Source organism: Anabrus simplex, chromosome 5 (genome assembly GCF_040414725.1).
Source record: "Anabrus simplex isolate iqAnaSimp1 chromosome 5, ASM4041472v1, whole genome shotgun sequence".
Taxonomy (NCBI): Eukaryota; Metazoa; Arthropoda; class Insecta; order Orthoptera; family Tettigoniidae; genus Anabrus; species Anabrus simplex.
This window is the reverse complement of record NC_090269.1, coordinates 454,283,519-454,299,673: the sequence shown is the minus strand read 5'-3', so window position 1 is coordinate 454,299,673 and position 16,155 is coordinate 454,283,519. Positions and strand designations below refer to the sequence as shown.

The window sequence follows — 16,155 nt, the reverse complement described above, 5'->3', positions numbered from 1 at the left end:
TGATAATGTATGTCTGTCTGTCTGTCTGTCTGTCTGTCTGTCTGTATGTATGTATGTATGTATGTATGTATGTATGTACTTCCATTTGACAGGTGAGGGACTGCTTGGAAACAACTTGAAGAACCAAATTGAAATGGACGGGGAGCTGTCAATTAATGGGACTTATGGAAGGAAGTAGAAATGGCTGGATGTTTTTGAAGTTTGTGATATTTGTGTAAGAAGAGATAACAAGGAAGCTATGAGATTATAAAGTGTCCTAAACCGGTATTAAAAATGGAAGGGGCGAGTGTGTGGTACGAGTGTCCATCATCAGGCCCACTATGGCAAGCAATATTATTCCTGTTAGGCACGTATAAGAGCGAATGATGAGGGTAGATATGGCAGTTGGAGGAATCAGAACAAGAATTGTCTCAGTATATTCACCATATGAGGGTACAGATAAGGAGGAATTTGGGAAACTTTATCAAGCATTGAGTCACATTGTAGTCAGAGTCAACAAAGAGTTAGTGCCAAAGGGAGATTTCAATGTAAGAGCTGGAAATAGAAATGAAGGGTATTAGAAGGTGAAGGATAAATGTGGGAAGGATATGGAAGCTAAATGGAATGGAAAGCACCAGTATCAGACTAGCAGTTACAAATACATTCTTCAAGCATATGGCTACTCAAAGCTATACATAAGAGGGTAGGGACACCATCATATAACCGATCACTGATCTATAGTGAACTAAGTATCTCTAGGCTTACGATACAGAAAATGAAATTTGTCTGCAGATCATTAAGAATAGAATATCTTCAGGATGTGGATATTAGAGAGAATTACACAGACATAATTAATAAAAGGTCCCAGACAATAAAAAGTTGGTTCAAGGTATAGAAAGAGAACAGGTGGCATACAGAGTTGCTCCACTAGAAACAATGCCATGTGTAAATGTGGGAACAATCAAATATCTTGGTGAGAGCAGCTTGTAAACATAAAAACAATGGCTCCAAACATGGACTGACATAGACAGAAAATTCTACTTTATGTAGATGAAGGAAACGCAGCAAAATAATTGTTGAATGAATGAAGTCTAGAGGAAATTTTGGTTGTGACATACAAGGGCTTGGTTAAGCAGCATAGGAACCTTTCTGGACGGTAATAATTCTAAAAAGGGAGGAAAAATTGAAATGAATATGTTCTGGATAAATCAGGTGAACTCTTAGTAGATCCTGGGGAATCCCTGGAAAGACAGAAGGGACATTTTGAAGATCTTCTCAACTTAAAAAGGATTTCAGTTGATATGGTGAACAAACAAGGTTATGGGGACGAGGACAATGATATCAGCAAAATTACACTTGAGGAAATATCATAAATTAAATTATACCTGAAATGGTCTAATATAGTGGGAAGGCAGCAATGAAATGGCTTCAAAGAGGAATAAGATTAGCATGCAATGTTACTCAGGTACCTTCAAATAGGATGAATCTCCTATCTACCAGAAAGGGAACACGAAGGATTGCAACGGTGTACCAGGCAAGGTTTGTTTCTTAGATTTTGAGACTGTTGAAATGAGAGTTATTTATGTTTACAAGGACCATCTACTGGAAGTGGCAGAGAGGTACGTGTCACAGACTTGCTCTTAAAGGCTGACTGTTCTCAAAGTCTGCAATCTAATATCAAGGATCTTGAAAACAGATACAGTGAGTGCGATATGAAAATTAGCATTTCCGAGACTAAACTGATGTCAGTAGAGAAAACCTAAGAAAATTGAATGGCAGGTTGGAAACCCAAAATTGGAGCAGCTAGATCAGTTCAAGTATTTAGGATGTACATTCTCCCAGTATAGTGAGACTGAATCAAGGTGTGGGGAATGTACTGCAGCAAGCTCTCAATTGCAATCAACCGTATTCTGAATGAAAGAAATCAGCTTCTGTCTGCTTAGGGAGCAACTTTCCTGCAAAGGAGTAAAAGGTGTGTGTGCACTCAGTATATTTTATTCATAAGCTTCAAGAAATGGACATGAAAGTAGCAAGAAAGATCACTAGTACAAACTGGTGGATCAATGACAGGAAGGCACATGGAATGTGGAAAAAAGAGCTAAGTTAGGAATGAACTCGATGGATGAATTGGTATGCATTAACCAGCTCTGGTAATGGGGTAATGTGATCGAACAGAGAAGGTACGGCTACCTAAGAGATGAATGGACTAATTATGGAGGGTAAAAGAAATAAAGGAAGACCAAGGTGAAGATGATGATTACTCAGATTTGAATGATCTAAAGATAAGAGATATACAACAACTAAAAAGGCCACAGTGTTAGTTATAAATAGAGGATTGTGTGGACAGAGTAAATTCACAGAGGCTTGCAGACTGAATGCTAAAAGGTGCAATAGTTTATAATGATGATGTAAGTATTTATTATTATTATTATTATTATTATTATTATTATTATTATTATTATTATTATTATTATTATTATTATTATTATTATTATTATTATTAATTAACAAATACAATGCAACTGAGAAATATGCCAGTGGCAATGGTCACTTACCCAACAACAAAACAAACGTACAACAAGCAATTCCATGGAAAGAAAATATGACAAGAAATACTACTACTTTAACATTATAAATCCAGCATCATAATATATATATATAAAAATTCCCACACAATTTAAATATTTCCAGTGTTTAACACTACAGCTTACAATAATATAGGTTGATAAATAATATAAAATATAGGAGAGAATACAGGCAAGTTTGTATTGTTACTCTTCCCTCTGAAACAGCTTGAGAAAAATCATCTACCCTTAACACAAAGAATAGAGACATGGATCTGAAACATGACCAGCCATCAAAAGGGACTGTAAACACAGAAAGAAAAATGCTTGCGATTAATGGAAGAACCATGAGATGAGATGTCTAAGAAGAAAGGAGAGAGTCTCATGTGTCTAACTGGAGGCAGGATGATACCATGTTGTAAGGTCATGATCAATTAGACAATCAGGTACATGGAGAACAGAACTGTGACGATCAAGTGGTGCCATCTAGGTTTCTGACAGGCCAGGATCATGGGGCTGAGATTCAAAGGAAGGGGACAGAATTCAAGAATGATCAGGATGAACCTGAGCCACATTTTGACCAGACTCCTTCACTTTACAACTTGACCACAGAGAGAGCTAGTGAACAGCTAAACAAATATCCCCACATTGTGAAAAGTTAGGGGTGGAAAATCTATTGAAGCTAAATTGTACTTACTTTTCTTCTTCCTGACCAGCTGTGTTTTCTTCTGTGAATATTTCATTATTTACATCGGTGAAAGGCTGTAAGGAAGAAATATGGAAAGTAAATTAAGGAATAAAAGTATATAAGTAAATAAGTCATTCGTTACAAAATAAATATCATACTTGCACAATAAAAATATAATTCTTACAACATAAAACAGGAATAGAAATAAACCAACAACTGTCATGCCGAAGTGAGTTACATTGAGTTTCACCGTTCCAAATACACTGACTGACAGAGCAAATGCAACACAAAGAAGGAGTGGTCAGAACTTGATGCCAATTGCACGGTAGACTGACGTCACTGAGGTATGCTCATGATGTGAAATGCGCCGCTGTGCTGCGCACGTAGCGAACGATAAATGGGACACGGCGTTGGCGAATGGCCCACTTCGTACCGTGATTTCTCAGCTGACAGTCATTGTAGAACGTGTTGTCGTGTGCCACAGGACACGTGTATAGCTAAGAATGCCAGGCCGCCGTCAACGGAGGCATTTCCAGCAGACAGACGACTTTACGAGGGGTATGGTGATCGGGCTGAGAAGGGCAGCTTGGTCGCTTCGTCAAATCGCAGCCGATACCCATACGGATGTGTCCACGGTGCAGCGCCTGTGGCGAAGATGGTTGGCGCAGGGACATGTGGCACGTGCGAGGGGTCCAGGCGCAGCCCGAGTGACGTCAGCACGCGAGGATCGGCGCATCCGCCGCCAAGCGGTGGCAGCCCCGCACGCCACGTCAACCGCCATTCTTCAGCATGTGCAAGACACCCTGGTTGTTCCAATATCGACGAGAACAATTTCCCGTCGATTGGTTGAAGGAGGCCTGCACTCCCGGCGTCCGCTCAGAAGGCTACCATTGACTCCACAGCATAGACGTGCACGCCTGGCATGGTGCCGGGCTAGAGCGACTTGGATGAGGGAATGGCGGAACTTCGTGTTCTCCGATGAGTCACGCTTCTGTTCTGTCAGTGATAGTCACCACAGACGAGTGTGGCGTCGGCGTGGAGAAAGGTCAAATCCGACAGTAACTGTGGAGCGCCCTACCGCTAGACAATGCAGCATCATGGTTTGGGGCGCTATTGCGTATGATTCCACGTCACCTCTAGTGCGTATTCAAGGCACGTTAAATGCCCACCGCTACATGCAGCATGTGCTGTGGCCGGTGGCACTTCCGTACCTTCAGGGGCTGCCCAATGCTCTGTTTTAGCAGGATAATGCCCGCCCACACACTGCTCGCATCTCCCAACAGGCTCTACGAGGTGTACAGATGCTTCCGTGGCCAGCGTACTCTCCGGATCTCTCACCAATCGAACACGTGTGGGATCTCATTGGACGCCGTTTGCAAACTCTGCCCCAGCCTCGTACGGATGACCAACTGTGGCAAATGGTTGACAGAGAATGGAGAACCATCCCTCAGGACACCATCCGCACTCTTATTGACTCTGTACCTCGACGTGTTTCTGCGTGCATCGCCGCTCGCGGTGGTCCTACATCCTACTGAGTCGATGCCGTGCGCATTGTGTAACCTGCATATCAGTTTGAAATAAACATCAATTATTCATCCGTGCCGCCTCTGCTTTTCCCCAACTTTCATCCCTTTCGAACCACTCCTTCTTGGTGTTGCATTTGCTCTGTCAGTTAGTGTATATCTAACCGTCCACAATACTGAAAGGTCACAGTATACGTTAATTTTTGAGAGCTAAGTATTCTTCACTAGAATAAAAACAATGGTTACAAACAAGTCCGAATAATTCTGTCTTAAATTTTAAATGTGGTTTTATATACTTTATACATTCAGAGGTGTTCTCATCCCAGTACAAAATCTCTTTCACTTGCTCTATTTTCCAGGCTGAACTGTGCGCGATCAAATCTGCGATCGAATGGTGCAAATCTAACAACAAGAAATCTCGGTTATTAAGTGATTCGCAAGCTGCGATGAATGCGATAAATAACAAATATAATATGAATCCAATACCTGTAGCTATTACAACCACAGTTCAACAAAGTTCGCACATCTGTTTTGACTGGATTCACAGTCACTGTGGAATATCTCGAAATGAGAAAGTTGATCTTCTGGGTAAAGTAGCAGCTACATATAATTTGGAAATGACTTATGACAAAACATCACCTAGCTTCACTAAAAAAATCATAAAGAAGCAAGTAATCCATCACTGGAACAACATTTGGACTTCTTTCACTAGAGGCCAAGTCACCAGAGAAATATTCAACCACCTGCAAAGTAACGTGTTGTTGCCAAGCTTAGAATTAATTCCATTTTTGACTGGTCAAGGCAAATTCGGTTATTTTAATCGATTTCAAATCAATCATCCTGATGGCTACATGTGTGTCTGTAGATCCTCACAAAATGTGGACCACCTGCTGTTTAAATGTGCTGCATTTCAAAGAAGAAGGCATGACTTGAACTCTCATTTAAATAATTGAAACACTGAATTATAAAAACTCCTGTAATATTTGTTTAAGAAGCCATGCTGTTACAAATATTTTATTACCTTCATCCACTTTATTTTCTGCCGATTAGATACATGAATTCATTTTTATTGTAAAATTTAATATGCATTATAACTATAACCCTAATATACTATGTAAAATAGGGTTCCAAACTGCTTTGGATATTCAACAATCCTTAATGTGGGCAGACAATTTATTACAGAAATGCACTCCTACATAACTCCACCTACAGCTGCATGGTTTGTGTATGTTTCTAGTAATATGGACTCCTCTAACCTTTATGAAATTCTTTTTTTTTTTTTGCTAGGGGCTTTACGTCGCACCGACACCGATAGGTCTTATGGTGACGATGGGATAGGAAAGGCCTAGGAGTTGGAAGGAAGCGGCCGTGGCCTTAATTAAGGTACAGCCCCAGCATTTGCCTGGTGTGAAAATGGGAAACCACGGAAAACCATTTTCAGGGCTGCCGATAGTGGGATTCGAACCTACTATCTCCCGGATGCAAGCTCACAGCCGCGCGCCTCTACACGCACGGCCAACTCGCCCGGTATGAAATTCTTTGCAAGACTTTGTTTGCATGAAGTAGGCCTAATAATGCTTTTGGCTTTAAGTCCAAGTAACTACTTTTAACAATTTTTGGATGCTGAGATGCCAGAATTTAGTCCCACAGGAGTTCTTAACTTGCCAGTAAATCTACAGACACTAGACTAATATATTTCAGCACCTTCTGAGACACTCACCCTGGCCTAGGACATGTTTGAATGCATTCTAGAATTATTGTGCTTATTTTATTGTTACCATGTTTTGGTGGATCACAGAGAGGTGAAATAAGGTGCTGGGTTTGAATGGGTCTAACTAAGATATCAAAAATTAATTTAAAACTTTAACAAAGGTTATATTTCTCTTTAAATCACAAATATAACAAATTTTTCACTGCGTGAAATCAACAAAATCTCAGGTACAACGCCAATTTTGCTACAAGGGTGGAACCCCCAGAATAAGGAATTTACCACCTTTGAGCTTCAAGCTCAAGTTTACACAATTTACAATTTCAAAAGTGGAATTGTTTAGACAAAGATAGAAATCCACCAAAATTTAAGAGCCCTTGCTCCAAAAGTTACAATCTCTAGCCTTCTGGAGGCACCCCTCACTATTACACTCTCCGGTCTCTCTCGGCACACAGCGGTATCTGTTACAAGGCCTTCGCGGAAAAAGATTACGAGGCTCTAGGCCCAGTGATACAGGGGCTAATCCCAAGCTACAGAGGTGACTCGAATGAAGGATAATTTAATACATTACAGAAAAGAAAAGCAGTACTAAATCGTAGTCACCTCAAACCAAGTTGTACGGGAATTCGAGAGGGTAACGCACTCTCTATCCCCGATTTACAGTTAAAGACTCTATGATATTTTACATTAGCTGAACAAAAATTTACATTTTAGAAAAGGTTGGTTACATAGTTAGAAATTCAGACCTTCCCCTCGGATAAGCTTGCGGAGACAGCTAGAAAGATAGAATATTGGTGGCCATTACCTGGCTGTTGTTCTGCCTGCCGAAGAAAGAGGCCTCCTGTCTTAACACACACTCAGAAATTCGGCAATCAAACAACAAGGTAGCCAGAAAAGCCGCAGCTTATATACCCGAAGGGAAGGTTCGAGAGAATTCTGGACTAATCCGGACACACCCTCTCAAATTTTATTGCACAATTCAAAAAGCGACAAGAAGCCTGTGATAGGCTGAAAAATAATGACAGAAAATTCCTATGGGCCAGTTTCAAAACTAGCGGAATAAGAAAGAAGTGTTGCCAACCCACAAATAAATGAACATTAATATAGTTATAAAAACCTAGAAACACAAAACTTCTTTGAATTACAAGTTCTTCCACTTTGCACGAGAGTGCATGACCACAGTTTTTGTAGATACATCTATGGAGAAATGTCCAAACTTCTTGATGTACATCAAAACAAAATAATCAGTTTAGGAAACTTAGACATGACAAACTTCTCACTTATTCAGTAGTGACATCTTCTGATTAGTGTCCCAACTTCTTGCAGAAGCAGTTTCACGTTTTGTTGGATAGATAGAGTTCATTTAGGAGCTTCTTTTGAATGCACAGAGTTGAGGTGTATCACCCGGTACATTTATTATTGCAAATTATTTCTGTAGTAAGGGAAATATATATCTAGAAATTTGGCTCTTACTAGAATTCTATTACTTTAATTATGATAATCTTAACTATAGTTTAGAATTGTCCTGGAATGCACTGGAAAACCAAAGAAAGGGCAAAAAAGAAAATATCCCAGACAAAATAGAGAGACAAGAAGAATGAATCATATACGGAATGAAACATACATGACTCAGAGGGGAAAATTGCAGGAATGTAGGGAGTTTCGTGAATATGTAATGCCCTCGCAAATGTCTCTCAAAGTTAGGTGCTGAAAATGCTCAAACGGAATTTCAAAAATTCTACAATACAGATTTGCACGATACTGAAACATTGCTCAAGAAATAAGAAAAGGAGGAATGAACAGTGCCAGGAAGTATGCCGTATATAGACTTCCTTTCTCCAGTGGCGGAGTACATCTACCCAAAGGGATCAATGAGGAATCGCTGGTGGAAAGAACAGATACCATCAGAATAATTTTTAAAAAATAGTTGACCACACAACAAAAGTTTAGAAATTAAAAATCACATTATGCAAGAGATGAAAGACAGAGAGAATTTCTGGCACTACAATGGATGTGATGTACAATTTATATAAGCAGGAGTATGAAAATCCTGTGTCACTTTCTTTGTATAAAAGGATATTCTTAACAGAATTAAATTTGCAGAGAGCATCAAGGAGGACATGTGTAACCTCCAAATAATAATTCCTCTGGTAGCAAAAATCAAGAATTGAGGACAAGAAGAAGATGCATGCAACATATGTCCAGATTCTAAAATCCTTTGACATGAAAAAATCAAAGTTGGATGAAAAACTGGATACATTTTGTTTTGACCTTGAAAAAACACTGCCATTGCCCCGTATTACCACAAATGCCAGTTGTGGTTATACAATGTAGGGATTCATAGCAGGAAAGATAATAAAGGTCACTGTTATGTCGGGTTGGAAGGAGATGCAGGACAAGAGGCTCAGGAGGTTGGATCATGCTTGTACAAGGATCTCATGGAAAACATGCACAAAGCCAAAGGAGTCATACTGTGGTCAGATTCATCTTTCTAATTTGCTTTACGTCGCACCGACACAGACAGGTCTAATGGCAACAATAGGGTAGGAGAGGCACAGTATTGGGAAGGAAGCAGGGGCAATTTACCTGGTGGTCAGATTCTTGCAGAGGCTAGAACAATAATATAAAGATTGTTTTACTTCTGGAAAAAGTTTAGAAACAACGCCCTATCACTGAAATAATTACATAAAAATCCCTATTTCCAGGCCGTAGTTACCTCCCTAACGACAGCAAATTTGTGGATATAGAACGGGCTTTAAAATTTCAGCAGTACCACGAACAATACATCAATGTGTTGAAATAAGAACCCATACAATGACAGGACCGTACTGTAAACGGGAAGACAAGCGCAACAGTAAGAAACTGCATGTGAGAGAAATAGAGTTGAAAAAGCTAAACCTTACAGCATTATCTTCAAAATGCATTTTGAAACAGAATACACTGCTGAAGTGAATATTAAAAAATCTACAGTTGGTCGCCAGCTTCAGAATGAAAATGGATCAGCTCTACATGGTCTGGTCACTTCATTATGATCCAGTAGCAGAAGCAAACTTGCGCTCCCTCGTGAAGCTAAGCCTTTGTTGTTTAAAGATCCTGGAATAGACGACGATATAGATGGGTCTGATTGTGGAAAAATGGATTTTGAACTCAAAAATTCTTATAATCCTGCATCATATTACACTTGGAAAAACCGTGTGTTTATGATGCCTAAATACTATGACCTACCATTGCAATTTCTATACTATATTCTAAAATGCATTGTTCTATGTCGTGCTGCACTTAAATAAGCAATGAAATTAGTTAGGCTACCATATTCTACATTGCACCAAATTTTTAAAAGTGAAATCGAATCACTAAATGACAATTTTGTTTGTTGGTCAAGTGATGCAAAACAAACATTTAAAGTAACTGTAATAAAGCATCAAGTGACCAAGTGCCATTATCTCAGATTATGATAATATACTCAAAATATCACTAAATTTGATACATTAAGAAGAAAACAGATGTTTCTATGTACATTTTGGTATATAATACCTTACATTTCCCAGGAAATATGAATTAACACAAAGGATTTTGCATTTGTGTCAATATCTCAAAATCTACTTTAGGCATTGGTCAAGATCCATTTGCGGATGTAACCAGTAAATGAGTTGCAGGATTGTGAGCGACTGCAGTGTAGTGAGAGGGGAAGTTATAAGTTTCACTGAGAGGGAGAGTGCTGCGTTGTTGGGGTGAGGGTACTTAGGTGTTAATGATCTATGTTGGGGTAATCACATTAATGAGGTTATGAGAGTATCTAGGGGTTGTAGTAAAGAGAGCGCCGTTTGAGTGTAAGGGACCCTCACCAGGAATAATTGACATTAGAACTGGAAAAAATTCAAAGGACAGCAGCAATATTTGTTCTGGGTGATTTCGACAAATGAGTAATGTTACAAAAATGTTGCAAATTTCGGGCTGGGAAGACTTAGCAGTAAGGAGATGACACGCTGAACTATGTAGCATGCTTCGAGCTGTCAGTGGAGAATTGATGTGGAATGACATAACCAGATGAATAATCTAGAATGGACATATAGATATACATATACATGAAATAAAACAAACTTTTAAAAAGCCTTGGAGAGACTAAATTATTTTTTTTGCTAATTGCTTTACGTCGCACCGACACAGATAGGTCTTATGGCGACGATGGGACAAGGAAGGGCTAGGGGTGGGAAGGAAGTGGCTGTGGACTTAAATAAGGTACAGCTCCAGCATTTGCCTGGTGTGAAAATGGGAAACCACGGAAAACCATTTTCAGGACTGCCGACAGTGGGGGTTCGAACCTACTATCTCCCAAATACTGGATACTGACCGCACTTAAGCGACTGCAGCTATCGAGCTCGGTGAACTAAAATTAACATACGGTAAGAGACTTGAAATAATGTTGGTTTTAAAGATATTACAATGAGTGAGGAAATATACAACTGGTGAAAGTATTTGTAATATTGATATTAGAACGCTTCTATTATAATTAAAATGAACAAAGCAACTGTCTGTTATGAACAAGTGATAAGATTGATATAAAATTATGTTGGCCGACCAGCGGTTATAACGAAAATTGTTCTATTGTAGTGTAGGGACACAGGACATAAATTCACTACAATAGAACAAGACCTTCATATCCTCAAAAGAGTCAAAAAAAGTAAACTTATGACAGAGTACGAAAATTTATTCATTTTCCTCGACCAGCATTTTAACAAAGATATGAACTTAAACGACATTATTGATAAAAAAGAAGCCTCTTGTACGAAAGGATTTTATGTCTATTACAAGAATCAATTCCCCTCACCAATATATTCTTAAAAGTTTTCAACCTCAAATTAATAAGCCCTCCTACCTCCTCTACAAGTAATACACTCCCCTCCCTTCCCCTCACTGCCAGTACCTCTAATTCATACGCAACCAATAGACCCATAGCCACACCCACTGTAATATCGCTCCCTCCAACGGCATCTCACCGTTACAATACGCGCAGCAATACACTTCCCTCTTTCTCTCCCACCAATAATAGCTCCCCTCCAAGTACTAAAAACAAGCCCATAGTCACGCCTTCGCAAACAGATCCCCCTCCAATTCAAACCTACAGCGAAAACACTCGTAGTAAGAAGTCGACAGTCGTCAATGACGTTTAGTTTATAATGTAACAAATTACCCTCACCATCGTCAAATGGTAAGTGTACACGATTTCCACTTAAACATTTTATTACGACTTTTTCACACAATTAACACCACATTTCTGGTTTCCTTTTACAGATTCAACTATCACACTGCTGTTTCGACTAGAATGTCAATAAAATGGTCCATAAAGGTCCAATTTAAACATCGTTCTTCAACCTTCAACTACAACTTCATATTATTTGATCAAAGTGAACCACAACTTCACCATATGCCATTGAATTTTGACTTGTATCTCATGTAAACAAATAATTGCAGGTCACTTGACCATTCTTCATCATTATTTTGTTCAACATTATTTTTTAATTAAATATGATTTTGATCATCATTTTCGTTGTAACAGTTGGTCGGCCAACATTATTTTATAGCAATCTTATCACTTGTTCATAACAGACAGTTGCTTTGTTCATTTTAATTATAATAGAAGCCTTCTAATGTCAATATTACAAATACTTTCACCAATTGTATATTTCCCCACTCATTGTAATATCTTTAAAACCAACTTCATTACAAGTCTTTTACCATATGTTAATTTTAGTTCAAGTCTCTCCAAGGCTTTTTAAAAATTTGTTTTATTTCATGTATATGTAAATCAGGTGCCTGATTTTATTTCAAGGTTAAGGAATGGTTGATGATGCCTGAATACAAGGCGAAACATGTACCATTTTAGTTAACATGTCAATGTAAATCAACAAAGACAAGACTTATTGTATTGATTAGGTGGTCAAATTAATAAATTAACTTATTGTTATTATTCCAACCAAAAATCATCAATCCGGATCAAAAATGATTTTTATCACATGTAATATGATAGCAATGCCGAAGAAAAACAATTACCTGTTATCTCAAACTGGCAATTCTGATCAAACTCCGATAAACTTTGACATGCCATGCAACACCACCATCAACAAGAAGGGAGAATCAAGCATGCTTGTACAAACAACTGGGTATGGAAAACAGCGTTGAACTGTCATGCTAGCAATAATCACAGACGAAAGAAAATGTCCACCATACGTTATTTTCAAAAGAAAAACATTACCTAAATTTAAGTTTCCCAAGAGCATTCATACACGGGTTCAAGAGAAAGAATACAGCGGGGCCCATACGGTGTTGGGAGCATGGCCAGGGGCATGCTTCGACGTCCAGCAATGCTAGCGTGGGACAGTTTCTACGGACACTTGGTGGAAGACATACAGGAAAGTCTTCAGGAAATGATAACTGATCTTGCTGTAATTCCTGGTGGACTCGCACATTGTCCCGCAAGAGTTCTTGTACGTGCCAGTAAATCTACTGCCACGAGGCTGACGTATTTAAGCACCTTCAACTGACACCGGGCTCAGCCAGGATCGATTGTGCCAAGTTGTGGTCAGAAGGCCAGCACCTCAAGTGTCTGAGCTACTCAGTCTGGCCTAACATTAATAAAATGTATCTACAATAAATAGCATGAATAAATTATATAAATGAACTGATTTAACTTGAAAGCTTTTCAGTCTCTATTGATAACACAAGCTGAAACATAAACCACTCCATACAAACCATTAAACAAAGAATGATATTAAATCATGCAATACATAGTCAATGATTTAGAACGGGTGATGATATGAACAAACAGTAAATGTGGTAGTCCTTCTGGTATTGTCCGTTATCTTCAGTACCTGTTCAATTAGTTAATGCCAGGTGTCTGCTGGTTGTTACTGCACAAACAAAGTGGTGTTGCTGTTTATCCACATGGATATGAGCTGTTATGGATCTGATTGCATAGTCCAAAGTCACATTGGAATGGAAACATGCATCTCGCTGCCTCCCATGGAGGTTAAATCAACACAGACCCAAAAAATGAAATTTATCAAATTTCATGTCATCAGGCACTTAATCAATAGAAAAATGATCAACTGAATTCATCATTCTAAGCCTTAATAATAAAATGTACCTAATGTGTTGACATCTGAGAAAGGTACTAGTAAGCAAAACATAAGAAAATATCAATGGTCTGTGCAACAATTGCCACCAGAATATATCAAGGTTCTAAATGACCCAGATAGAACTGACCTTGAAACTCCCAGGAATGAATTCTCCTCATATGGTTCTCTTTTGGATCGTCTGCATCTATTGGTACGTATTCCAGCAGATGCAGCATAATTTAGATTTTTTGTTCATTCTTATACAGCAAAGGCAACTCCGTTTATTCACAACAGCTACAGCCTATAGTAGCTTCAAGCTAACACACCCACACTGGAAACTGGTGATTCTCCTAATATATCCGTAAAGAGATCAGAAAAAATGAACCTGGAAAGTGGAGATTTTTACAATGTACTTAGAAAGATTAAGGTCACAGATGGATGAAAACATGACCAGAGGTGAAGATCAATTAGCTCTAGAAACCAAAGGTGGTGTGAGAGAAATATGTAAAGACATTTTTAAGGACAACCATACCAACTCCCCAGACAACCAGAAATATGGGCAGCTGAAGGACCAGAAATCAAAATAGAGGTGGTCAAACACGTAATTATGCTGAAAAAACAAAGGGACCATTCCAGATGAAATATTAGTAGAAATTATGAAAATTATGGATAACAACATCATCAGAATACTGACAGTTATGAATAATGCGATGAACAATAAAAGCATAATACCAAAGGACTCTCTGGTGTGTACCTCATGACTCCCAAAAATATATTAGGGTCAAGAAATGTGAAGACTTCATGATAATCAGTCCAAAGGACAATGTACTCAATATATTCCTCAAAATCATCAATTGCGGAATCCACCAGAAATGCAAAAACTTCAGCGAAACACAGTTTGGTTTCTCAAACACGTGAAGGATTGTTTGCAATTCAAGAGCTATTCCAACAAATCAAGGACATTGGTCACAATGTGTATGCTTGCTTTGTGGACTAAAGGGAAGCATTGGATAGTTGTCGACATAGTAAAATTGATAAAGCGCCCAAGAAAACTGGGATGATTCAAAAAGACATCTAGATTATTTACAGTCCCTGCTGGGACCAGAAGGATGATGTGAAAGTGGAAGACATGATGACAACACCTGTGCAAGTGATGTGATGGAGATGAGTTTATCTCCTCTTCTCTTAAACATCTGCTCAGACCAAATAATCACTAAAGCACTTCAGGGGTTCCAAAATGGTACTAAGTTCAATCGCAAAACTACGAACAAAATGCGGTGTGTGACAACTGCAGACTGCATTCAGAGACTTCAAGACTAGTTACTAGAGTCTCAAGTACGCAAGAGTTACACATGTCAACGTCGGCATTCTTGGGGATAGGTATAACAACATTCTGCCAAAAATCGGACGGCAATTCTTCTGTCTCATAAATCTTACACACTAAATGGAATAACCTTGCCATGCTGGTTTCTCCTAAGGCAGCAAGTAATTCAGAGGAAATGTCACCAATTCCAGGTGCCTTGTTCCTATTTAAGTCGATCAAAGCCCTGTCAAACTCTGACTTCATAATTAGGTCTCCTATTTCATCAGCATCAACAGCCTCTTCTCGTTCTACAACCAACTCACCTATATCTTTACCCTGATACAACTGTTGGATATGTTCCTGCCATTTTTCTGCTTTGTCTCCTTTCCCTAGAAGTGGCTTTCCATCTGAGCTCTTAATATTCTCAGACCTAAATTTCCTTTTTGCTAGTTGCTTTATGTTGCACCGACACTTATAGGTCTTATGGTGATGATGGGACAGAAAAGGCCTAGGACTGGAAAGGAAGTGGCCACGGCCTTAATTAAGGTACAGCCCTGGCATTTGCTTGGTGTGAAAATGGGAAACCACGAGAAAACATCTTCAGGGCTGCCAACAGTGCGGTTCGAACCCACTATCTCCCGAATGCGAGCTCACAGCTATGCGCTCCTAACAGCACGGTCCTATATTTCCTTTCTCCAGAGTGTACCATTACATTACAATCTACATGCTAAGATGAAAGAAAAAGGGGCAGACAAAATGGCGCACGGCAACTTCAGGCAGTACAAATATATTTAAATGTTGCAGAAACTCAGATCAATCTAACTTTAGAAGGCGTAGAATAATAAAGGTCATGTATTAGAACGTTGAGATGGAACAGATATTGTTTTAAAAAATAACTGAAACCTAATTCATTCTTCACTGAAAAAAAAAAAAAAAAAAAAAAAAAAAAAAAAGGATTGCATCAAAAAGAAAGAAGACAAAATCTGTAGTTGTTACAAAATAAAAGAGTAATTTAAATAAAAGATTGAAGCAAAATTGCGAGCTATAGAGCAGAGAACATCAACTGAAATACGGAAAAGATCTGTCATGTCCAGAGGACACGAACCTTCATCAAGTAGCAATACATAAGTAATACATAGTGATTACTTTGGTAACTCAATCCATTGGCCGTGCTGTCTGAGCAGCCATGTGTTGGAGGTGATATAGATGACAGTTAAAAACAGAGTTGTGTGAGGTCAAGAGGTCTCAGGAGGAAGTCGATACGGACAAATCTAA

General features: G+C 38.8%; 1 protein-coding gene across 2 annotated transcripts in view; it reads right to left on the bottom strand.

Moving 5' to 3' along the window:
* The window catches only part of LOC136875119 (zinc finger protein 782), a 183,997-nt gene that overhangs the window by 40,498 nt on the left and 127,344 nt on the right, over positions 1 to 16,155 (bottom strand). For both annotated transcript variants that reach the window (XM_067148860.2, XM_067148859.2), the window contains exon 5: positions 3,241 to 3,305. In XM_067148860.2, coding sequence (XP_067004961.2) covers positions 3,241 to 3,305 — 65 coding nt within the window. The remainder of the gene's footprint in view (positions 1 to 3,240; positions 3,306 to 16,155) is intronic.